The 26,969-nt window shown below is 49.9% G+C and overlaps 1 protein-coding gene across 1 annotated transcript; it reads left to right on the top strand.

The window, feature by feature from the left end:
- NRPS32 (Nonribosomal peptide synthetase 32) lies at positions 1-26,927 on the top strand (the record flags this gene model as incomplete). The annotated part of the gene is made up of 5 exons (XM_044846665.1): positions 1-2,703; positions 2,753-8,534; positions 8,574-16,519; positions 16,572-19,212; positions 19,270-26,927. 5 exons carry the CDS (start codon positions 1-3, stop codon positions 26,925-26,927), a joined length of 26,730 nt encoding a protein of 8,909 aa, XP_044712581.1.
- Positions 26,928-26,969: the final 42 nt, after the last annotated feature.

The raw sequence follows: 26,969 nt of genomic DNA, 5'->3' as shown, positions 1-26,969 counted from the left end.
ATGGAGAACCCCAATAACGGCCAGGCACATTTTGAGCCGTCCAAGCTTGTGCTTGGTAAGGTTGCAGCTGAACTATTCGACACTGATGCCGAATCGCTAGACTGGGACAAGTCTTTCATTATGCTGGGTGGTGATTCCATTCTAGCAATCGACTTCATCGTCAGATGTCGTGACGCAGGCATTTTAGTGGACATGAAAGATCTCTTGATGGCTGGTACCTTAGCTCAACTTGCTGAAAGCGTGGCCCAACAAAACGCTGGAGCAGCCAACGGAGCGAATGGCCAGGCAAATGGAAACGGAATTAATGGGAATGGGGTTCATGACGAAGCTACCATTCGAAATAGTTCAAATGACTTGGCTACAAGCGCCGTCGCGGCTAGTCGTCGGTTGCGCTTCGCTACCATGGAGATACCAGAGAACACGGATATTTCTATCATCCCGACTGCGATGCAACACATAGTTGATCGACACTCAGCCCTGCGTTCAAATTGGTCTGTTTCGTCAACTGGTAAATGGATTCTCACAACAACCCCTGTATCAGGCCTAAAGTCACGTCAATTCTATTACTCAGTGTCTTCAGAGGCAATGGAAGTGACAGATGCATTTGAATTGCTGAGGGAAGCTTTGCTCCCTCATGAAGCCCCTTCATCCGGATGTTTGGCAATTCCTAGTGATGCGCCAGGGTGCAGTCATACCATTGTCCTTGCTGCAGATGCAAACGTTGTCGACGTCCTTTCTATGCGGCTTGTACTGCGAGAATTGCGCGCGACTATCAACGGAAACCAGATCGAGCTCAGCTCTGATTTCCAGTTCAGCGATTGGATTGCTCAGGGATGCCAGGGATTGGAAGCGCAGGTTGAGAGAGCCAATGCAACAAAGTCCAGCTCCACTATCGACACTGGCACCCTCAAACTCAGTGGCAATAATGGTGGTACTGTTGATTTTCAGCTATCTCACTTGGAAACCGAGAAACTCTTCGCCTCGAAAACGCATGATACCTTGAGAACCAGCCCTGTCGATATTGTCAACGCTGCTGTTTCGGAATCTCTTGGGCCACGCTATCGAGACGCGGAAAATGTCCTTAGCATCAGATCTGCCTACAGTATTCGCGAGGAACAAAGTATACCTTCCGATTCGATAGGATGTTATGAGGTCGAGACGGAATTGGCTGCTCCAGCTCTAGAGTCGGGTGAGTCTTTGGCGCATATGGTTCGCCAAATGCGCGATGCTCGCGCCGGATTCTCTACAGATTCTGGGTCTTCTGCTGCGATTTACGTTGACTGTACGCGTCTTTGTCGTTTTGAAGATAACGATTATTCTCCGTGGCTCTCGGATCCCACTCCCAGCCACTCTCCCTATGTATCCCTGGCAATGATAGCCGGGCAAGTACATGTTTCATTGCACTTTGGCATTGCTAGACCTGACGATAAACTCATTGCCGATAGACTCAAATCCTGTCTCGATGAGATAGTGAACGAGCTTGCTAAAGCTCCACGGATGGGAACCCTCCACGACTTTCCTCTGGTTCGTTGGCCGTACTCCGCGCTGGATAGACTGGCGAGAGACTTGCAGACACATGGCTTGGCATATGACGACGTTGAATCAATTGGACCGTGTTCTTCAGTGCAAGAAAGTTTCTTTGTCAGTCAAGCTATCAATCCAGGTTCCTACGTTAGCCAAGCCACTCTCAGGTTGCTGCCAACCTCTGCCAATGTTCCTCATCGAGTCGAAACAGAGAAGGTTGCGAGGGCGTGGAACGATATTGTTGCAAGACACGCGATGCTGAGAACTGCATTCGTGGAGAGCAGCGACCGGCCTGGCAAATTTGATCAGCTCGTCCTGAAGCCTACGTCTTTGCCACCACGCGTGATTATTATCCCCTCCTCGGTTGAAACCAATATTGTTCCCGCCTTCACCACGGGAAAATTTGAAAGCCCACTGCGGCTTTGCATCTACCAGATTAATGATGAAGAGCTTCGACTCGAACTTGAAATCTCTCACGCCCTAGTAGATGGGCACTCAGCTAAGATTTTGTTACACGACATCCGTGCCAGCTATCTACAATCTGCCTACTTCTCACAGAACTCGCCGCTTCCATACACGGTTTTTGCATCCCGCCAGCAGGCCACCTTGAGCGAAGGGGAAGCGTCCGCGGGAGTTGCATACTGGACGTCTTACCTAAACGAAGCTAGTGAATCCCATTTGCCCCTTATCACTACCAACCCGCAGTTGAAAGATCTGGAGACAACTCGTTGCTCTGTGTCAGTACCTGATGGAAGGCTGCGTGCAGTTTGTGGTAAACTCTCGATCACTCCAGCAAATCTATTCCATGTCGCATGGGCGCTAGCCCTTCGACGCATTATCCTCTCCGACAAAATTACCTTTTCGTATATAGTTTCTGGACGCAGCAGTGATACAGATGGTGTCGAGGCGACGGTTGGGCCCTTCATCAATACTTTGCCATTTTCTCTGGCATTGAACCCAGAGACCAGCGTTGCCGATGCACTTGGGTCTGCAATGCAAGATTGGCAGAATGGCTTGCAGTTTCAAAACGTACCGATTGCTGACCTAGCCGCTGCAAAAACCAGATCATTGAAGCGGCTTGGAAATACATTGCTCTCAATTGAACGCGAGGCATCGAACACGCATCCATTCACAGAAGGAACCTATATGAGCTTGGACGCAAGGACCAGCGCAGCAGATGTAAGAAGCCTTGAGTTATCAATCGACCACTAAGCTAACAAGACAACAGTTTGATCTTATTGCCAACGTCAGATTCAATGAAGAGCGCATCGATCTGAGTGTCGAATACTGGGCTTCTAGAATAGCCGGACCAGTTGCAAAGGCCCAGATGGCGGCATTCGAAGACGCAGTGACATTCTTATTAGAAGGAGTGGGCTTGTCGGTCCGTGACTTTCCAAGTCATAGCCTGAAAGATCGAGCTGCGTTTGTCAAGTGGAACTCGACCAAACCTGCACGTCTGGAGAGCTGTGTTCATGAATTGGTTATGAAGAAGATGACCGAACAACCAGAAGCACTGGCAGTGAGTTCTTGGGACGGTGAGCTTACTTATGGCGAGTTAGAACGCGCAAGTCGTCGACTGGCCTATCACCTGGTTGAAAAGGGCGTAGGCCCAGAGGTGATGGTCGGTATGTGCATGGAGAAGTCAAAGCTGGGTGTTGTCGCTATGGTAGCCACTCTTCTTGCAGGCGGTGGTTTAGTGCCTCTTGGAGTGTCACATCCTCTGGCACGTATTGAAGGTATAGTCAAGGACGCGACTTCGCCACTCATACTCGTTGATCGTGTCCACGAGGAACGGTTAGCAGAGCTGGGTTCCTATACAGAGTTAGTTGCCGTTGACTCCTTCTTCGACGATGCGCCTTCGACCGACATACCGACTTCTGGTCCCTTCACCTCCGTAGGACCAGACAACGTGGCTTGGATGATATTTACCTCGGGTAGTACAGGAAAGCCCAAGGGTGTTGTACTTGAGCATGGGTCCCTTGCTACTAGTATTCACTACCATGGTCGCCGACTCGACATCCAACCTTATGATCGTCTTCTACAGTTTGCAGCCTTTACTTTCGATGCTGCTATTCAAGAAATCATCACGGCTCTTGCTTTTGGCGCGACAACGTGTATTCCTTCAGAGAGCGACCGTATGGACCGATTATCAAACTATCTTGCCGAGTCTGAGGTCACTATTGCAACCTTGACATCAACAGTGGCTGCATTAGTTCGGCCGCAGGAGACTCCGACAGTGCGGACGATAATTCTCATGGGCGAAGCCGTGCAAGCAAAAGTCGTTGATCAATGGATAAACCACGCGACCGTTATCAACGCATACGGGCCATCGGAGTGTTGTATTCATTCAACCTGCAGACCAGTTACGGATAGTTCTGCTTCCCTAAATATCGGGACGGCTATTGCTGGTGCGACTTGGGTTGTCAACCCGACCAACATTGGACAACTTGTGCCATTAGGAGGCCAAGGAGAGCTTCTTCTTGAAGGCCCCCTACTTGCAAGAGGTTATCTCAATGATCCTGTAAAGACGGCCCAGGCCTTTGTGACCGACCCAGCTTTTGTTCATGAACTCGGACTTGACCACGGTCAGCACAAGATGTACCGGACGGGAGACCTGGTGCAGCAGAACATGGATGGAACATTAACATATCTAGGCCGTATTGACTCGCAAATCAAGATCCGTGGTCAGCGCGTGGAGATTGGTGAGATTGAGTACCATATAGGAAAGCAGGGAGGCGTTCACGATGCAGTCGTTCTCTATATGCGACAAGGACCCCTTGCTGACCGTCTTGTTGCTGCTGTTAACCTGGGCGAGTCCTCATCAGTCGACTGCCCTCAGGACTCGGCCGTTCAACGTGTTCCGGAGCATCAGATGGAGAATGCTAGGCTTCGCCTGCGTGAAGTGCAACACGGCTTGTCACGGCAGGTGATGCACTACATGGTGCCCAGTATATGGCTCCCTTTATCAGCTATGCCGATGAATCAGTCCGGAAAAACAGACCGACGCGCTTTGACTGATTGGATACAATCATTATCATCTGATGAAATCACAGCTCTGAGCAACGGTGGTGATGCCGATGATGTGGATGACACGTCGGCGACAGCTGTTGAACGGGAGCTCCGGCAAATTTGGAGCGAAGTGTTGGATGTTTCGCTACGTAGCGTAACATATTCAAGCAGCTTCTTTAGCCTCGGCGGTGACTCAATTACAGCGATGCAAGTAGTCTCGGCCAGCCGATCGCGTGGAATCCTCATAACCGTGCGCAAAGTTCTCGACTGTCAGACAATCCCCGAACTGGCAGCCGAGGCGCAGGCAGCTCAGGATTCGGATTGCACAGCTATACCAGAAGGTGCATTTGCACTATCACCTATCCAACAGATGTACTTTGAGAGTATAGCGGCTGATGGACTTCGTGCTGACAATGAGCATTGCTTCAACCAAGGAGTCTTGCTTCACATTACACGCCAAATCACCTTGGAAGAGTTAACTCGAGCATTAGACATGGCTGTTGCGAAACATGCTATGCTTCGAGCCCGATTTCAGTACAGCCAAGACCAGGGCTGGCAACAGAGGATAGAGAGAGAGGTAACCGGCTCCTATCGTCTGTGCGCGCATACAGCTGGCGGCGCAGAAATATCGGGGATTGTTGCCCAGTCCCAGTCGACTCTCGACATAGCGCATGGACCGGTGTTCGCAGCTGATCTTATCGAAAGAGATGATAGGCAGGTCCTTCACTTGGTCGCCCACCACCTTGTTATCGACCTTGTGTCTTGGCGTATTCTGTTGCGAGACCTCGAGGAGGTAATTGTAAATCAAAAGCTCCCAAATCCCAACAGCTTGTCATTCCCAACATGGTTAGAAAGACAAAAAGAATCTCTGGACAGGGTCTCGGATGTCCTTGATACATTGCCCATGACTGTGCCAAAGGCGAATTGGGACTATTGGGGGCTTACTCCTGGCCAGGAGACTTTCGGTATCCGTTCCAGTACTCAGGCATGGTGTGATATCGATACCACCTCATTACTTACCGGTGGCGCGAATGCTCCTCTCAAAACCGAACCGGTCGAAATATTGTTAGCTGGTCTACTTCTGTCTTTTCAACAAGTCTTTACCGATAGATCTGTGCCGGCTGTCTTTACTGAAGGACATGGTCGTGAGGCTCCAGATGACGGGACAGACTTGTCAGAGACTATAGGCTGGTTCACAACAATGAGCCCGATTTTTGTGTCGTTCGGTGAACCTAATAGTAACAGCATGATTGATGTTCTTAGGCAGGTGAAGGATCAGCGTCGACGCATTCCTGATCGTGGAGTTCCTTATTTCGGCAGTCGCTTCTTGACTGCTGAAGGCAAGGAGCAATTCGCAGGTCATGGCCCGGCAGAGATCATGTTCAACTACACAGGACGCTTCCAACAGCTCGAACGAGATGATGCCTTGTTTCATTTCGACAGGGACAACAATTCAAGCACCATGTCACGAGCTGGTGGTCTAGTGAAGCTTTTTGCCGCGCTTGATGTTGCCATCACGATAGAAGCAGGCAAATTATGCATCACTGTTCATTACAGCAATCAATCGCGATTTCAAGCAGCTATCCGAAAATGGGTCGAGGTATATGGCCAAACTGTCAAGAGCTTAGTCGAGGAGTTGAATAAAGCGGAATCAGTGGCAACAGCAACGGATTTTCCACTTGCTAATCTTTCTGACAACGACATGGAAACCATTGAAAGGCAATACCTGCCTACGATAGGTCTCAATTCCTCTGCTGAGATTGAAGATATTCTGCCCTGCTCGCCAATTCAGCAGGGTATCCTGTTGACCCAACTTCAGTCTCCATCAACGTATTGTATTTACCAGACATGTCGTATCGTACCATCTGTTGATACGCTTGTCAGTGTGGACCGGCTCATTGAAGCTTGGAGAGAGGTTGTGTTTCGGCATTCTATCCTTCGGACTGTGCTCTTGGAGCCATTGCCAGGACAGGAAAACTTCATCCAGATTGTTTTAAGACACCCTGAGATTGGTATCATCAAGAAAGACAATATTGCAGATGGAGTAACTGCTGCTGAGTGGCTTGCTTCACGGCCGTCCTTGGACGTCTCAATTCTCAGCCGCCCTCCTCATCTTCTCACCGTGCTGACAACGGTTTCTGGAGAAGTTTATTGCCGATTCGATATCAGTCATGCTCTGGTCGATGCCTCCTCCGTGGCATTAATCATGCAAGACCTCATGGACGCGTATGACGTCGAGAAGCCAACGTCACCCATCAGTGGCTCTAAATACAGTACTTATGTTGCCTTTCTTCAAGGAAGAGACTCTCAGGATGATCTCCAGTACTGGAAATCGCTTCTCCAAGATGCTGAGCCGTGTCTTTTGCCCCCAAATAACCCGACCCATGGCACTGGCGAACAAGCAACCATCAAAAAGGTATCTACCCGGATTGATGATATTGGAAAACTCCACCAATTCCGAGATAAGTATGGTATTTCTGTGGCCAGCATATTTCAATTATCGTGGGCCTTGGTTCTCGCAATGCAAACTGGTTCACGAAATGTCAGCTTTGGTAACTTGTCTAGTGGGCGCGATGTACCAATCTCAGGCGTGCAAGAGCTGGTAGGGCCAATGATCAATATGCTCGTCTGTCATCTAGACCTGAAATGGGGCGCAAGAGTCTCTGAGGTAGCTCGCAAGCTTCAGAGTCAATCCACCGAGGCATTCGAACATCAGAGGACATCTTTAGCAGCAATTCAGCACGGGCTTGGTCTCTCAAGAAACCAACCACTTTTCAATAGCACCTTGTCATACAAACGACAGGCATGGACAAGCTCTGGAAGAGCATCAGCCATCACGCTTGAAGGCCTGACCTGGGAGGACCCGACGGAATACGATATTCACATCAACATTGAAGCTTCCTCAACCAGCATTGATATCAACATGCAATATTCGACAGCAGCATTCTCTGAGACGACAACAATTAAACTTGTTGATAGTCTAGTGCAGGCCGTAATTGCCGTCTGCGATGATGGAGACAGAACTCTTGGTCAGCTAAGACTACTATCGCCCGCTGAAGAGGCGAAGTTACTTGAGTGGAATTCCGTCATCCCGCCACGCATCGAACGTTGCGTCCACGAGCTTGTGCTTGACAGGATGGTCAGCCAGCCGGATGCGTTAGCCATCAGTTCATGGGATGGAGATCTCACATACGCCGAGCTGAATCACACTAGCTACCAATTTGCCCACCACCTGGTCGTTGAGCGGGGTATAGGCCCCGAGGTGATGGTTGGTCTATGTATGGATAAGTCGAAATGGGCAATAGTGGCTATGATTGCCGTGCTACGCGCTGGAGGTACTCTGGTACCTCTCGGCGTCCAAGAGCCACTGTCTCGAATTCAACTAATCACAGAAGAAACGGGCACACCTCTTGTCTTGGTTGACCGTAAACACGAACAGCGGCTGGCAAGGCTAGACGGCACACATCTGTCCACGGTTGACACCTTCTTCGATAATGCCTCTCCTATGTCGATGCTACCATCCCTCACTGAGCTGTCTCCTACGCGGCCTGAACATGCAGCTTGGGTCATTTTCACATCTGGCTCGACTGGTAAGCCCAAAGGCGTTGTACTTGAGCATGGATCTGTGGCGACGAGCATACTTGCTCACGGTCCTGCAATCGGTATCCAGACCCAAGACAGAATGTCGCAGTTCGCAGCGTATACTTTTGATGTATCTATCGCAGAAATCATGACGACGCTTACCTTTGGTGCATGCGTTTGTGTACCCTCTGAAGACGATCGTACAAATCGTCTCACGCATTTCCTATCAGAATCAGAGGTGTCTATCGCTACTTTGACTTCGACTGTAGCAGCACTTGTTCAGCCGGAAAAAACACCAACGATTCGCACATTAGTCTTGACAGGCGAGGCTGTTCAGTCCAAGGTTGTTGACCAATGGATACATCAAGCTACGGTCATCAATGCATACGGTCCTGCTGAAAGCTCTATCTGGACTACAGGTAAGATAATTAAGAACGCTCTGGATGCTACTAACATAGGAACACCACTTGTTGGCGCCTTCTGGGTCGTGAACCCGGATAGTGTTGGGCAACTGGTTCACAACGGTGAGCTTCTTATCGAATCACCTTTGTTAGCACGCGGATACTTGAACGACCCAACGAAGACCGCGGCCTCATTCATCATAAACCCGGAGTTTCTGAAGAATCTTGGCCTCGATATAGGCTCCAGGCGCATGTACCGTACTGGTGATCTCGTCCAGCAAAATCAAGATGGGACAATCACTTACCTCGGACGTCGAGACACGCAGATCAAGATTCGCGGTCAACGTGTCGAGATTGGGGAAATAGAGTATCACTTACGCAAGCAAGCAGGAATGCACGACGCAGTGGTCCTATACATGAAGCAAGGTGCTCTGGCTGGGCGACTCATTGCTTTTATTGTCTCGTCTGATATGTTGGTGACCCGTCATGATCAGAGCCAGCCGCAATCCAGTGCCAACATCCAGCGCGTTCCCGATGAGCAAGATGAAACCGCTGATATCTGGTTGAGAGACGTCCAACAGAATCTTTCCCAGCTTGTAATGCATTATATGATGCCGAGTGTCTGGATTCGCTTGATGGCTATCCCCATAAACGCATCAGGCAAGACCGATCGTCTTGGACTTTTGCGGTGGACCGAGTCTTTGTCTACAGAGGACACTACGGTGTTGACTGGTACGGGAGCGATTGAAGGGGGGGATATTAATGAATCATCCGCCACAACGATTGAGCGAGAACTGCGACAGATTTGGAGCGAGGTTCTCGACGTACCAATCTCTCGCGTGACATACTCAACCAACTTCTTCAGTCTTGGAGGCGACTCGATTACGGCTATGCAAGTGGTGTCCGCTTGTAGGGCTCGCGGCATACTCGTGACCGTTCGTAAGGTCCTGGACTGCCAAACGATCCCGGAATTGGCAGCCAGCTCCCACACTGGCCGAGAGGATGAAGCTCATTTGGCAAGAATTCCAGACGGTGTCTTTGGACTATCACCAATTCAGCAGATGTTCTTTGACGAAATCGCAGGAGATGGTCTTCGTGCCGACATGGACTACCGCTTCATTCAGGCTGTTTCCCTATATACTACACAGCGGATTGAGAAAGCAGATTTGACCTGGGCTATCAATGCTCTTGTTTCTAAGCACGCCATGCTTCGAGCCCGTTTCCGCTACAGTCAGGACAATGCTTGGAAGCAGTGGATAGAGAAGGACATTGCTGGGAGCTACCGCTTCCAGGATCATACAGTTGTGGACGTCGAGCTCATGCAGCATGTTATTGAGAAATCGCAAGCCAGTCTCAATCTGGAGCATGGCCCAGTTTTTGCAGTCGACTTCATTGAAAGACAAGACAGACAAGGTAGACAGGTCTTGCACCTTGTTGCTCATCATCTTGTTGTTGATCTGGTTTCATGGCGCATTTTAATACGAGATCTGGAAGAACTCTTGGTTCATCACAAGCTCCCAAACCCAATGAGTCTCTCTTTCCCTGTGTGGCTAGAGCGTCAACAAAATTCATTGGACAAGCTGATGAACGAGTCAGAACATGGAACAGAGGAATCACTGGCAAAGACCTTGCCAGTAGCAGTTCCGAATGCAGATTGGGACTACTGGGGTCTTGTTCCCGGTAAAGACGTCTACGCCAGCCTCTCCACTATTGAGATCAAGTGCGACTCTGCCACGACTTCACTGTTGTCAGGCAATGCCAACACCGCTCTCAAGACCGAACCCGTTGACATCTTACTTGCTGCCCTCATCAGCTCCTTCCAAGATGTCTTTACAGATCGTCCCATGCCTGCCGTCTTTACTGAAGGACACGGTCGTGAAACTGAGGAGGAAGAAATTGATCTTTCCGATACGGTTAGTTGGTTTACTACGATGGTTCCAGTTCACGTCTCACAAGGAACTGTCAAAAACTCTATTGAAGTACTCAGAAAGGTCAAAGACCAACGCCGTCGTCTTCTCAGTAAAGGCTTGCCGTACTTTGGTAGCCGTTACCTGACAAGCCGCGGACGAGATAAGTTCGCAGGTCACGGTCCAGCCGAAATCATCTTCAACTACCTGGGACGTTTCCAACAACTGGAACGAGAAGACGCCCTCTTCCATATTGAGGATGATGACACAAGTGCATCCTCGCAGTTTGGCCCTCTGGTCAAGCTCTTTTCTGTACTCGATGTTTCTGTTACAGTTGATGCAGGACAGCTCTCAATCAAAGTCCGCTTCAGCCGTGACTCCCGACACCAGTCTGCCCTTAAGCAGTGGGTGAAATTGTATGGGGATACAGTGAAGACGCTGGTCGAAGAGCTCACCATGACACCTCTCACACTTACAGCATCTGATTTTCCACTCGCCCGACTATCCGACAGTGACTGGGAACTGATTGAGGGGCAGTATCTGAAGACAGAGATGGGGCTCTCGTCTACCAAGGAGGTTGAAGATATCCTTCCGTGTTCAGCTATGCAGCAAGGTATCCTGCTTGCTCAACTTCAATCCCCCTCGACCTACTGTATCCATCAAATTTGCCGCGTCCTGCCGACCGGCCACACGCGTCCTGTTGACATCCAGCGTCTGACTGCAGCTTGGCATCAGGTTGTAACGCGACACTCGATTCTCAGGTCCGTTTTGGTAGAACCGCTACCTGCCCAGGAGAAGTTCCTTCAGATCGTTCTGAAGGAACCACATATCGACGTCCAGATCGCGGATGGAGAGAATATCAGAGATGAGGACGCGATCGAATGGCTCGCTTCGCAATCAACGCTTGACATTACGAGATTGGGCCGCCCTCCTCACCGCCTGATAATTCTGAAGACGAATGAAGCTAATGTTTACTGTCGTTTCGATGTCAGCCATGCTCTAGTAGACGCTTCGTCAGTGGCACTCATCTTGCGGGATCTCATTGCCGGATATGAGGGTGGGCTAGGGTCCAGTGGCGGCTCTAACTATAGTGCCTATGTCGCTTTCCTGGAGGGCAGACGGCAACACAACGACCTCCAATATTGGAAGTCGTTACTGTCTGATGCTGAACCTTGCATCTTGCCCCCGCAGCAACCAGTACATGAAGCTAGTCAAGCACAACTTGGCCATGTAATCGACCGACTTGATAATATGACGACAGTCCACCAATTCCGTGACAGATACAATGTCTCCATTGCTAGTATCTGTCAATTGTCTTGGGCTCTAGTCCTGGCAAACTGGACGGGATCACGCAATATTAGCTTCGGCAATCTTTCGAGTGGTCGCGATATTCCTATTCCTGGCGTTCAAGAGCTAGTTGGACCTATGATCAACATGCTTGTCTGCCATTTGTGCTTAGATTGGAATTCATCGGCAACAATTGGCGACATGGCTCGTAAGCTACAAAGCCAATCCACCGAAGCTTTCGAGCACCAGAGAGCATCGCTGGCATCTATCCAACACGAGCTAGGCTTTTCGAAAGACCAACCGCTGTTTAACAGCACGATTTCATACAGACGTCAAACCTCAACCTCACTTGACGCTAAGCCAGCAGAAATCAGACTTGAAGCTGTTGTCTCGGTGGATCCAACAGAGTATGATGTACATGTCAACATCGATGCCTCTTCAACAAGTCTCGAGTTCAATCTTCAATACTCAACTGCAGTTCTCTCTGAAGCAGCGGCTACAAGGCTCGCAGAGAGTCTAGTGCAAGCGGTCCGCATTGTGTCTCAGAACGTAGATCGACCACTGCGGCAGCTTACAAGCAGTCTATTGCCTGCTGGGGACAAATTGCAGCTACAAGAATGGAACTCGGCTGTGGCCCTGCCTGTCAAACGTTGCGTGCATGAATTGGTCTCGGATCGAATATCAACTCTACCTGAAGCACTTGCTATCAGCTCGTGGGATGGAGACATGACATATAATCAGTTGGGTGAGACCAGCCGCAGACTGGCTTCCTACCTAGTTGAACAAGGAGTAGGTCCTGAGACAAAGGTCGGCCTATGTTTAGACAAGTCGAAATGGGCGATTGTCGGTATGCTTGCAATACTCTTCGCTGGAGGTGTCGTTGTTCCTCTTGGCGTCAAACACCCAGTCAGCCGGATCAGAAGCATCGTCGAAGATACGACTGCCCCAATCGTTCTTGTCGATGACATCCACGAGAAGAGACTAGCAGCTGTGACAACTCAAACACAGCTTCTCTCTGTTCAATCCTTTTTCCGAACATCTCAACCAGGGTCTCCCCGGTCTGAACAGTCGACTGTACGACCTGAAGATCCTGCTTGGATCATCTACACTTCCGGAAGCTCAGGAGTCCCCAAGGGTGTCGTCCTCCAACATGACGCCCTCGCAACAAGTATACTTGCCCATGGGCCAGCAATTGGCATAAAACCATTCGACCGGCTGTCACAATTTGCAGCTTACACCTTTGATGTTTCCATTGCAGAGATCATAACTGCACTGTCATTCGGCGCTTGTGTCTGCGTCCCTTCAGAGCAGGACCGTATGGAACGACTCCCATCATTCTTGAAGGATGCAAATGTCACCATTGCAACTCTAACATCTACCGTGGCGGCACTTATTCAGGAGGACATTCCCAAGATACGAACAATGGTCCTGACTGGCGAAGCTGTTCAATCCAAGGTGGTTGATCGATGGGTACAACAGGCAACTGTAGTAAACGCCTACGGCCCCTCCGAAAGCTCTATCTGGGCATCTTGCAACATAGTCCAAAGTGGTGCAGACGCTCTGAACATTGGCAAACCTCTGGCCGGTACATTTTGGGTCGCCAACCCGGATAATACCGGGCAGTTGGTGGTTCGTGGAGCACCGGGAGAGTTGCTTATCGAAGGCCCCTTGCTGGCGAGGGAGTATTTGAATGACGCCGATAAGACCTCGACAGCCTTTGTATCAGACCCTTCGTTTATGCAAGAGCTCGGACTTACCCCAGGCCGGCGTTTATATCGCACTGGTGATTTAGTACAACAGAACGAGGATGCTACACTTACTTATCTGGGCCGCATTGATAGCCAGATCAAGATTCGAGGCCAGAGAGTAGAAGTCGCTGAGATTGAGAGTCAGATTGTCCGATTACTTCCAGGAGCGAGTGAGGCTGTCGTCGACTTGGTACGCCCAGAAGGTGAAGTCCATGATGGGCCGCTTATTCTGGTAGCTGTTATTGAGCATTCTGACGCTAGCCCTCTCCTTGACAGTGAAGTGTTCAGTCTTTCTGACACAGCGCAAATTCCAGACACTGCACTCGAGGCGCTTGGAAAGCTAGACGACGACCTCGGTAACGTACTCCCTCCTTACATGGTACCTGCAGCATTCCTGCTAGTTTCTAAGCTTCCGATCAATGCTTCTGGCAAACTTGATCGTCGTGCCGTTCGACAAAAATTGCAATCCACATCCCGCGACACGATCGTCAGATTCTCTGGTTCCAGAGATCTGATTAAAGCGGCACCCACTACTGATCTGGAACGGAAACTACAGATCCTTTATTCCACGACATTGGGACTTGTTCCCGAAGCTGTTGGAATTAATGACTCTTTCTTCAAACTCGGCGGAGACTCAGTCGCGGCCATGAAGCTGACCGCTGCCGCTCGTGCTCAGAACGTTCCTGTCTCGGTAGCCGATATCTTCCGCTGGCCCCGTCTGTCAGATCTTTCAAGAGTCGTAGATGAGAAGTATAGTCGCGATATTGAACCACTGGACAAAGATCCAGCCCCTTTCAGCCTGTGGCCGGACCTGACGGAGACGACTCAGGCCGAAATTCAGACCGATAGCCACAACGACAACACACGGCAAGCACAGCTATTGCAAGACATTGCTGCGCAATGTGATATATCGGTTGATCAGATTCAGGATGTCTATCCATGCAGCCCAATGCAAGCCGGTCTGATGGCTATTACCGCACAACGCCCCGAGGCCTACGTTATTCAGCGGGTGTTCAAATTACATGACGATTTGTCTAATCAGCAACTCCAAGCTGCATGGGCAAGTCTAACTGATAAGCTCACTATTTTTCGCACTCGAATTATACCTTCGGCCTCCGCACAGGCCGACGCTCTGCAGGTTGTGATACAAGAAGCCCCAGTCTGGCAAGAGTGTAAATCACTAGAGGTCTACTTGGCCAAGGACCGGGCCACACCTATTACCTATGGCCGAGCACTCAGTCGTACCGCGGTTATTGATGATCCCGCTGGTCGTTATTTTGTATGGACAGTGCACCACAGTGTATACGACGGCTGGAGTGTTGCAAGGACAATGGAAATGCTTACACAATTGTTGAATGGACAGTCGACGTTTTCCCCGGCACCGGTTTCACGTTTCATCAACTATCTGGTCCAACAAGACAAGGATCAAATAGCTGATTTTTGGAAAGAACATTTCGAAGGTGCGAACTGGGTTCGCTATCCAGCCATATCGTCGCCAAAATACCAGGCCAAGTCGCACGATACATTGCAGAGTCAAATTCGTGTCAACCTTGAGACAGGCGGCCCTGCAACGATGCCCACACTTCTTCGAGCTGCTTGGGCCCTTTTAGTTGCTACGAATACTGGCGCCAATGATGCAGCTATCAATGTTGTCCTCTCCGGCCGCATGGCACCTGTAGATGCAGTGATGGACATTATTAGTCCACTTGTCACTACTGTTCCATTTTACGTGTCTACCTCCAGAGAGCAGTCTGTGCGTGTCTTCCTTGAGACAATTCATCATCGAGCTACAGAAATGATCCCGTACGAACACACCGGTTTACAGAACATCAGGGCCATTGTTCCTAATTTAGGATCAGAGTTTGATCCAGGCCATACATTTGTTGTTCAACCTGCCGGAGAGAGTGAGTCCGCAGACTTACCGATGTTCAAAATGGACGCCGAACGCCATGCTACTTCACTGGACGCATTTGATGCCTATGCATTGACAGTCGAATGCACGGTAGGCGGTCGGAACCCAGATGATGTGACAATCGAAGTACGTTACGATCGTGCTGTTCTTGCAGTCAATACAGCGCAACACTTAGTTTCCCAGTTTGCGCATATAGTTCAGCAATTGGCGCAAAACGCAGAGACAGACAAGCCACTTTCTGAGCTTCAATTACTCACTGATGAGGACTGTGCCCAGCTCCGTGAATGGAACTCGGCTGTACCACCACGTCTCGAGCGCTGTCTTCACGACTTGATACTTGAGACAATGACTAGCCAACCCATGGCGCCAGCTATTTCTGCATGGGATGGTGAAATGACATACGGCGAACTGAACGATGCCAGCCGATACTTAGCCTACCATCTTATTGATTCAGGAATAGGCCCAGAAGTGATGGTCGGCATCTGTATGGATAAGTCAAGATGGGCTGTAGTGGCTGTACTGGCTATCCTTCGCGCAGGCGGTGTCGTCGTTCCGTTGGGAATCCAACAACCCCTTTTACGGATTGAAGGAATCATACATGATACATCCTGTCCCCTTATTTTAGTTGACCAAGGTCAACAACATCGGCTGGCTCAACTATCCGAACACGCATCTCTTTTCGCCGTCGACTCTTTCTTTGAGGCGGCCCCGACTCCATTGACAAGGAGGCACAACTCATCCGCTAAGCCACTACCATCTGTGAAGCCTGATCACAGTGCTTTTGTCATATTTACATCAGGTTCAACTGGCGTTCCCAAGGGCATTGTTCTCGAGCACGGTGCCCTTGTAACAAGCATTATTGCCCATGGAACCGAGTTCGGCATGGACACCAAGGCTTGTGACCGAGTACTGCAGTTCGCAGCGTATACCTTCGATGTTGCCATCCAAGACATCATCGCAACGCTATCTTTTGGCGCATGCCTCTGCATACCGTCTGAGCATGATCGAATGAACCGGCTGGTGCCGTATATATCGGAAGCGAAGGTCACTTTGGCAATCTTGACGCCTACTGTAACTGCATTGATTCAACCACAAGATGTCCCTTCAATTCGAACATTGATTTTAGGAGGCGAAGCTCTCCCGGCAAAGGTTAGTAATCCAATCTCTCGCTCTTTGAAGCATCATCTAATTTTCCTCATAGGTTGTCGATCAATGGATAGACTACGCCAAAATTATCAATGGCTACGGCCCTTCAGAATGCTGTATCCATTCTACATGTCATGAGGTTCAGCACAGTTCAGAGGCATCGATCATAGGACGGGGAATTATCGCTAAAACTTGGGTCATTGATTCTTCCAATTCTGATCAACTTGTCCCCATCGGGGCGATTGGGGAGTTGATTATCGAAGGACCATTACTAGCCAGGGGATATCTCAACGATCCCTTGAAGACGGCAAATTCATTCATAACGGATCCCGCGTTTGTTCAACAGCTCGGCATCAGTCCAGATCGCCGCATGTACCGCACAGGCGACTTGGTACAACAGAAAATGGATGGCTCGCTGGTCTACCTCGGTCGCAAAGACACGCAAGTCAAGATTCGTGGTCAACGCGTGGAAGTTGGTGAGATCGAAAGCCATATCATGGATCTCTTACCGAATGCACGCGAGGCCATTGTTGATTTGGTACAAGCAGCAGTCGAGGACCAGGACGTGTCACCGATGCTAGTTGCTGTCATTGAGACCGATGTTTCCGGGACTGAGGTTTTGGCTTCTGACGCAAGCTTGGAGCTCTACAGTCCGTCACAGATTACCCAGGATATGCGTGAAGGACTAGACGAACTTGATAACAACCTCGGCCGGTTTTTACCAGCTTACATGGTCCCTACGGTATATTTACTGGCATCGAAACTTCCTCTTAACGCATCTGGCAAACTCAACCGACGTGCAGTCAGTGATCACCTGATGTCGCTTCCCCGCGATGTGTTAAGCAGTTTCTCTGGCCTTTCCGACTTCAAACAGATGCCGACTACTCCTATGGAGCAAAAGCTACAGACCCTATTTACGTCAGCACTTATGCTCAAGCCTGAAGCAGTTGGTATCAATGACTCGTTCTTCCGACTTGGTGGAGACTCTGTTGCAGCTATGAAGTTGACGGCTGCGGCTCATACCCATGATATCCCTCTTTCTGTTGCTGATATATTCCGCTGGCCTCGACTCCTGGATCTAGCAGAAGCCATGGATGGCAAGGGCGGGGTTTCATCTAATTCTGCGGACGAAAAAGACCCCGAGCCGTTCAGCCTTTGGCCGGAGCTCCAAGCAGGTGCTACTGATAGATCGCGACTTCTGGAAGATGTTGCAGTACAGTGCGATGTATCCGTCGATAGGATTGAGGATATATATCCTTGCAGTCCATTGCAAGCTGGTTTGATGGCTATCACGGCACAACGTTCCGAAGCCTACGTCGTTCAACGCGTCTTCAAAATGCAAGGAGGCATCTCTACGCAGAGGGTGAAGGCTGCGTGGGCACAACTCATCAACGACCTTCCTATCTTGCGAACTCGTATCATTCCGTCTGTTCAGGCAACAGCACTGCAGGTTGTACTACGAGAAACACCTATTTGGCAAACCGGGGTTTCGCTAGAGGACTATCTCACTGCCGATCGAGCTACCCCTATGATATACGGTGGTGCTCTAAGCCGTACAGCCATTCTCGAGGATGGAAGTCATCGTCACTTCGCATGGACAGTTCATCATAGCATCTATGACGGCTGGAGCATGGCTAAGACGATGGAGATGTTTGAACAGTTGTTGAGCGGTAGTATACTCTCACATCCAGTGGCAGTTCCAGTCTCTCGCTTTATTGGTTACCTGGCCGAGAAAGATAAGGACCAGACAGCGATCTTCTGGCAAAAGCACCTTGAGGGAGCGAACTGGGCCCGCTACCCCGAGTTATCATCTCAACAACACATCATCAATCCTCGAAGTACATCATATAGGCGTCTTCGAATCCCGACTACAGTGGGATCGCCAACATCCATTGTGCTGCGTGCTGCTTGGGCACTACTTGTTGCCTCCAACACGGGTTCTGATCAAGCAGTCATCAACGTCGTGCTCTCAGGCCGTTCGGCTCCTGTGAAGGATCTCCTGCATCTCATGGCGCCTACAATTACCACTGTCCCTTTCCACGTTTCTACCTCATCAAGCCAATCAGTTTACGATTTCCTTGCCAACATACAGAATCAGGCCACCGAGATGATCCCGCATGAGCATACTGGCCTCCAGAACATCAGGCGTATGGTTCCCAGTCTTGGACCTGATTTTGACCCCGGTCATATATTCGTAGTCCAACCGGCTGCAGAAATGGAGTCGGCAGTTGCGGATTCCCACCTAGAAATCGAGCGCGAAGCTAGTTCTATGGATGCCTTCCACGCTCAAGCCCTAACAATTGAGTGTACCGTGGGACAAGACACAAAGGATGTTGAAGTCGAGTTGCGCTTTGACGACGCAGTCATTGCCACCCATGATGCAGAGCAGTTACTCGATCAGTTCAATCATCTCGTTCAACAGCTCGCGCAAAATGCAGACAAGAATCTGCCACTTGATCGCCTTCAACTTCTTTCACCAGATCAAATGACCCAGATATGCAAGTGGAATTCTTCTATTCCATCGCGAGTCGACCGTTGTATCCATGAGTTAGTGATGGATCAAATGACCATTCGACCAGAAGCGACAGCCGTTACTGCCTGGGACGGTGAATTCACTTACAGACAGTTGGATGATCTCAGTCGCCAGCTAGTCTTTCACTTGATCGAAATAGGAATCGGTCAGGAAGTCATGGTTGGTGTGTGTATGAGCAAGTCGAAGTGGGCAGTAGTGGCAATGCTGGCAGTCCTAACAGCAGGCGGTGTTGTCGTTCCTCTTGGAACACGCCAACCACTGAGCCGTATTGAAACTATTATTACTGACACAGCCGCACCCCTCATCCTGACCGACCGTCCTCAGGAGCAACAGATGAAAGGGCTGCAGGCACATACACAGCTTCTTGTGGTCGAGTCCTTCTTTGACAGAACAGTGGAACCAGCGCAAAATACTGAGCTCCCTGTGCTCGCAAGACCTGATAACGCGGCTTGGGTTATCTATACGTCGGGCTCAACCGGAACGCCGAAGGGAGTTGTTCTCGAACACGGTGCTCTAGTGACAAGTATCCTTGGTCACGGCAAGGCATATGGCTTACAGGCCGATGACCGTATACTCCAGTTCGCGGCTTATACCTTCGATGCCGCTATCCAAGAGATAATGACTACACTTGCATTTGGAGCTTGCATTTGTATCCCATCTGAACAGGATCGTGTCGAGCGACTCACATCATTCGTCGCAGAGAATCAAATTACTATGGCAACTCTGACGTCAACCGTAGCCGCGCTCGTCCGACCTCAGGAGACCCCGACAATAAGAACAATCATACTGGTTGGCGAAGCTGTTCAGGCAAACGTTGTGGACCAGTGGCTACAACGGGCCACGGTCATCAATGGATATGGACCATCTGAATGCTCAATCGCTTCAACATGCAGAGAGATCCAGAATAGTTCGTCAGCTTTGAATATTGGGACTGCCATTGCGGGTGGTCTCTGGGTTGTGAGGCCATCCAGTACTGAACTCGCTGCTTTTGGCAGTCCAGGTGAACTACTTATTGACGGGCCTCTGCTGGCACGCGGATACTTGAATGATCCTACCAAAACGGCTGCCGCATTCATCACGGATGCTAGTTTTCTCAAAGAATTGGGTCTTAGCAGTCGCCGCCTCTATCGCACCGGCGATCTTGTACAGCAGAACCGGGACGGCTCTCTTACCTACCTTGGCCGCATCGATACACAGATCAAGATCCGTGGTCAGCGTGTAGAAATTGGAGAAATCGAGAGTCAAATCGAGAAGCTCTCCGCCATTCGAGATGCAGTTGTCCTTTATCCGCGTCAAGGACCTCTTGCCAATCGACTTGTCGCGACTGTTGTACTGGGTGAAACATCCACAGGTGCTCAAAGCACAGCCATCCAACAAATCTCTAAAGAGCATGAGGGCTACGCGAACATGCAGTTCCATGAGCTTCAACGTATCCTATCGGACAAGCTTGTCTACTACATGATCCCGAGCGTTTGGATTCCGTTGGCAGCTATGCCGGTGAATATGTCGGGGAAGACCGATCGACTTGCCATCTCGCGATGGGTCCAGTCCTTGACAGAGGATGAGATCACAGCCCTCACATCCAATAAGACTGAGGACATTGATGAGGGGTCAGTAACAGCGGTCGAGAGGCAGCTGCGGCAGATCTGGAGCGAAGTGCTTGACGTTGCACTCGACAAAATTACATACACGACGACCAAGTTCTTCAGCCTTGGTGGAGATTCAATCACTGCAATGCAGGTTGTTTCTGCTTGTCGAGCTCGTGGTATTTTAGTCACTGTGCGCAAGGTTCTAGATCACCAGACTATTCGAGAGCTCGCAACCCAGACACAAACGACCGAGGATGCAAGTTCGATAACAAAGATCCCAGAAGGCAATTTTCAGCTATCGCCAATCCAGCAGATGTATTTCGAGGATATTGCGGCGGATGGGATCCATGCTAATGGAGAAAATCGTTTTAATCAAGGAGTGTCACTCCATATTACACGTCAGATAAAGTGGGAAGACCTTTCCCGGGCTCTCGATGCGATTGTATCAAAGCATGCCATGCTTCGAGCTCGTTTCGGCTACAGTCAGAATGGCTGGTATCAATGGGTGGAAAAGCAGGTACCCGATTCTTACCGTCTTTGCAAACACACAGCCAGCGACGCACGTTCTATGCAGAACATCATCGAACATTCACAGACCTCGTTGGATCTTGAGCGTGGCCCGGTTTTTGCAGCCGACTTGATCCATCGTCGGGACATGCAGAAGGAAGATGGACAAGATGGGCAGGTCCTGCATTTCGTCGCCCATCATCTTGTCATCGATCTTATGTCTTGGCGTATTCTGCTTCAGGATCTCGAGACCCTTTTGGTGTATGACCAACCATTGAAAATGGATGTCTTATCTTTCCCTACGTGGTTGGAACGCCAGCACCAGTCACTGAGCAAGTCCTTGAACGACAATATCGACACCTTGCCGGTAGCTATACCCGATGCCAATTGGGAATACTGGGGACTGGTTCCTCGCCAGGAAAAATCTGGCAATCTCGTCAACATCCAGACCAAGTGCGATCATGCCACAACTTCGATCCTTCTCTCCGACGTTGCGAATTCCGCCCTCAAAACAGAGCCAGTGGAAATACTCCTAGCGGCGTTCTATCACTCTTTCAGGGAGCACTTTAGTGACCGACCCGTACCGCCTATCTTTACCGAAGGACACGGTCGAGAGGCCATGGATGGCGAGACAAATTTGACTGAAACTGTCGGTTGGTTTACCACGCTCTCGCCTATTTACATCACGCCAAGTAAGAACAACAACAAGGCCATCGATGTCCTTCGGCAATTGAAAGACCAACGCCGACGCATCCCTGGTCGTGGAATGCCTTACTTTGCCAGTCGATTCCTCACTCCTGAGGGTCGAGAAAGATATGCCGATCACGGTCCAGCTGAAATTGTCTTCAACTATCTTGGAAGATTTCAACAACTCGAGCGAGAAGATGCTTTATTCCGCATCGATAATGGTGATGATGCGACCAGCATAGCCCCCGTCGGGAGTCTTGTGAATATTTCCGCTGTGCTTGACATTTCCGCCACTGTGCAGGAAGGGGAGCTTTGCGTAAACATTCGCTTCAGTCCGAAGACAAAAAATCAGACTACCATACGACAATGGGCTCAATCTTATAGCTCTGCTATCAAAAGCCTTGTCGGGGAGTTGGCCACAATCACACCAAGAGCAACAGCAACCGACTTCCCACTTGCGCGCCTCTCCGATAGCGACATGACATTGATTGAAGACCAATATCTCACCACCATGGGTGTCTCGTCCAGTCAGGTTCAAGACATTCTTCCATGTTCGCCAATTCAACAGGGCATCCTTCTTACGCAGATGCAACTACCTCGGGCTTATCTCATCTACCAAACGTGTCGAATTACGCCATCAAGCCATGACCGTCCAGTCGCTGTAGATCGACTTATCAAAGCATGGAAGCAGGTTGTTGCTTGTCATTCTGTGTTGAGGACTATATTGATGGAGCCACTTCCCAATCAGGAGAAGTTCGTTCAGATTGTTCTCACTGATCCTGAAATAGATGTTGTCTGTGTAGACGGTGTCTTAGATGGGAATGCCACCCAGTGGTTTGAAGCACAATCTCAACTTGACACATCCAACCGACGTCGCCCTCCCCATCGTCTCACAACGTTGTCAACAACTTCGGGTGAGATTTACTGCCGCTTCGATATCAATCACGCGCTCGTGGATGCCTCATCAATGACACTTATTATCCGCGACCTCATCGACGCCTACGGGAATGGATTCACAACCAGTGGGTCCGACTACAGTTCCTACATCCAATTTCTCGAGAGCAAGCATCAACAAGACGACCTTCAATATTGGAAGTCAGCACTTCATAATGCCGAGCCATGTCTTCTGCCGCCTCAAGATCCAGCGCAAAGTGATGGACATGGCAAAATTCTCTCCGTCTCCAAACGAATTGAGGATCTTACAATGCTGAACACCTTCAGGAATACGCATGGCGTGTCAATTGCAAGCATCTGTCAGCTGGCTTGGTCTATAGTACTAGCCAGCTGGACGAATTCGCAGAACATTAGCTTTGGCAACCTCTCAAGCGGCCGTGATGCACCGATCCCAGGTGTCCAAGAACTAGTTGGGCCGATGATCAACATGCTAGTGTGTCACTTGCAGCTGGATTGGAACTCAACCGTGTCAGATGCGGCTCGCCAGCTACAAAGCCAGTCTGCCGAGGCATTTGAGCACCAAGGAGTATCACTTGCCGCTATCCAGCACGAGCTTGGTCTTCCAAGAGGTCAACCATTATTCAACAGTATCCTCTCTTACAAGAGGCAAGTGCCAACCGGATCCGGTACTGCTGAGATCCTTCTTGAGGGCTTGGACTCAGAGGATCCAACAGAGTACGACATTAATATCCACGTTGTTGCCTCACCGACCGATCTTGAGTTCGACATCCTGTACTCGACTACATTGCTCTCCGAGTCAGTAGCATCTCGACTAGTCGATAGCTTGATACAAGCTGTTCGTGCTATATCCGAAAACGCGAGTCGCCAGCTTGGACAGCTGAGTCTGCTGCCTGCCGGGGATGCGGATCAAATTTGCAAATGGAACTCGAATATGGCAGAACCTCGTGAAACCTGTCTCCATGACCTTGTGGTGCAACAAATGGCAGCACATCCGACAGCTCAGGCTGTCTTTGCCCATGATGGAGAGTTGACTTACGGTGATCTCGATAAGGCCAGCCGTCAGCTAGCTTGCTATCTGGTCAACAAAGGTGTAGGACCAGAGGTGATGGTAGGTTTCTGCATGGACAAATCGAAGTGGTCAGTCGTTGCTATTCTAGGCATACTTCGGGCTGGCGGGGCGGTCGTTCCGCTAGGCGTGTCGAATCCCCTGGCTCGTGTTGAGACGATTCTCAAAGACACGGCCGCTCCTTTCGCCATCGTCGATGAAGCACAAGAGCGTCGACTGGGTATACTTGAATCGGACACGAAACTCATCAACATTAACTCATTCTTCGACGCGGTTCCATCAGCAGAGGAAGATGTACCACTCAACGAGCCCTGCACGTCGGTACGACCTAACAACACTGCCTGGTGTCAGTTCACAAGTGGATCGACTGGAACACCAAAGGGCGTTATCCTTGAACACCGCGCCCTCTCAACAAGCATTTACGTCCACAGTCAGAGATTTGGTTTGCAGCCTGGCGAGCGTTTGTTGCAATTTGCTGCGTTCACTTTTGACGCTGCTATTTACGATATCTTGGCACCCCTTTCCTTTGGTGGTTGCACCTGCATGCCTTCCGAACATGATCGCATGAACCGACTCGGACCTTTCATCTCGGAAGCAAATGTCACCTTTGCCTTTATGACACCGGCTGTGGTTTCTCTGCTGCATCCCAAGGATGTTCCAACTATCAAGACCCTGATTGTAGGTGGTGAGGTCTTTACATCAAAGACAATCGATCAATGGATAGAACATGCCGATGTCAAGGAGGCGTATGGACCTGCGGAATGTTCTATCTACTCGACATGCAACGACCTCCTGGACAGTTCACAGGTTCGGAATATTGGAAAGGCAGTCGCCGTCAGAACATGGGTTATCAATCCATTCAGCGACGGACAATTGGTTCCAATTTCTACACCAGGTGAACTCCTCATAGAAGGTCCATTACTGGCTCGGGGTTACTTAAACGATCCTGAGAAGACCGCCGGTTCATTCTTGGTAGATCCTGCCTTTGTCAAAGAGTTGGGTCTCAGTCCAGGTCGGCGATTCTATCGTACTGGTGATCTTGTGCAGCAAAATGCAGACGGTACGTTGCAGTATCTCGACCGTATTGGCACTCAGGTCAAGATCAATGGCCAACGGTTAGAGATCGGGGAAATCGAGAGTCAAATTATCCTCTTACTACCAAACGCAAAATACGCCTACGTCTGCAAACGAGGATCTTCTCTGATCGGCGTCATCGAAGCTACCTCACCAACCAACCATTCTGCTGTCACCGGTTCCCATTCCATCGTCACACCTGATAGGGAGCAACAGAAGGGTTTCGAGTACATTGAAGCCTCTCTTCGGGAGAGACTGCCCAGTTACATGATACCATCCGCTTTCTTGGTCATCAATTCATTCCCGCTCACTGACAACGGGAAGCTTGACCGTCGACGAATTGTCAACTTGTTGGACGCCATACCATCCGACAAGTGGCTTGAGTATACGGCCAGATCCCAGATATACTACGCACCTGTTGGCAGGAACGAAGAAATACTGAGCGAGTTGTGGGCAGCCTGCGTAAATATTGAGAAGAAATCTGTCTCACGCATGGATAACTTCTTCGACCTTGGGGGTGACTCTATCACAGCCATGTCCCTGGTTCAACGCCTTGCTAAGCTCGGCTTGAGAATTCACGTTTCCGAAATCTTCAAAAACCCTGTTCTCTGTGCAATGGCAGCACAAGTCACTACCGACACTAACAAAAATAGAGAATATGAACGCTTCTCGCTTGTATCATCGGAAGAGCGAGCAAGGGTTGTTGAATCCGTACTTGCCGATGGTTGTATCAAAGCGGAATCAGACGTGACTGACATCTTGCCAACAACTGCCTTCCAGGCCCAGATAGTCAGGGAAAACCTGTCGCCCGCACGCAGGCAATTGAATCACTTCGCTTTTGACGCAACTGGACCTTGCGACACGTCTCATTTGACGTCAGCAATCATCGAACTTGTCACCAAGATCGAGTCACTCCGTACTGGATTTGCCCAAACACACGATCAGAAGTTGTTGCAAGTTGTTTACGCCAATTGGGAACCGACAGTGCGCGTTTTCAAGACCGACAAGAGCCCTGGTGCCTATTATGAAGAGACTCCGGAGCGAGACATGTTCACTGAACCAAGTCTTGCGCAACCAATGTTTGATGTTGCCATTATCATTACCGAAACTACTCAGCAGGCTCGCATTGTATTCCGTATGTCACATGCACTGTATGATGGCGCCACTCTGCATCAAGTATGGGCGGCCTTGGAAGCAATCATGGCAGGACAGACCATAGGCAATTTTGCTCCTGTTGGCCCGTATTTCCAGAGTCTCCAATCCGAAACTACAAATGAAACAGAAGACTATTGGGGCGAACTTGTTCAAGGAGCCGCCCTTTCATCCGTCAGTACACGTGCGGAGCCTCGGGTATCACGACTCGGTATCGTTTCTAGCAAACCGATCATGTTACCAAGAATTAGACAATTCGACTTCACTCTTGCCGTGGCTGTCAAGACCGCTTGGGCCATAGTGCTGAGCCACCACGTCGCGAGCAACGATGTTGTCTTTGCAGATATCCTAACAGGACGAACTATCGTGCATCCATCAGTCGCAGATGTTGTCGCATGTTGTGCAAGAGCAGTACCATGCCGGGTTACTTGCGAACCGGAGTGGACCGCAAAGAGACTGATCGAACAAATCAAACAGCAGCAAGTCGATAGCATGGCACATGAAGGTCTCGAGCTCCAGCAGATTGCTCAACGATTCATGGGCTGGTCGGAAGAAGTCGAATCAGATGCACCCGACATGCGAGTCAGCATGGTGAATCACACAAAGGCGCAAAAGCAGAATATGTCACTGGGCTCTACGATTTATGAACGAGTTGCTGTGGACCTGAGCACTTCTTACGCATCTGTTGACTTTGCCATCGAGTCTGTGGAACAAGGGGATGGTTCTCTATCGTTGGGCATGGCATATGCTTCGGATCGCATTTCTGAACAGTTGGCAAGAACACTATCAGACCGAGTCCAAGCAGTTTTGATGGAAATTATTGAAGATTCAGGATGCAATGTCAGCCATCTTTATGAGATTCTGGGAGATTCGGCGATGGAGCAATAGAAGAATAGCCGCGGGACTGCAGAGCAACAGAGAGAAATAGGA

Source organism: Fusarium poae, chromosome 1 (genome assembly GCF_019609905.1).
Source record: "Fusarium poae strain DAOMC 252244 chromosome 1, whole genome shotgun sequence".
NCBI lineage: Eukaryota > Fungi > Ascomycota > Sordariomycetes > Hypocreales > Nectriaceae > Fusarium > Fusarium poae.
This window is presented reverse-complemented; position numbering and strand designations above follow the sequence as displayed.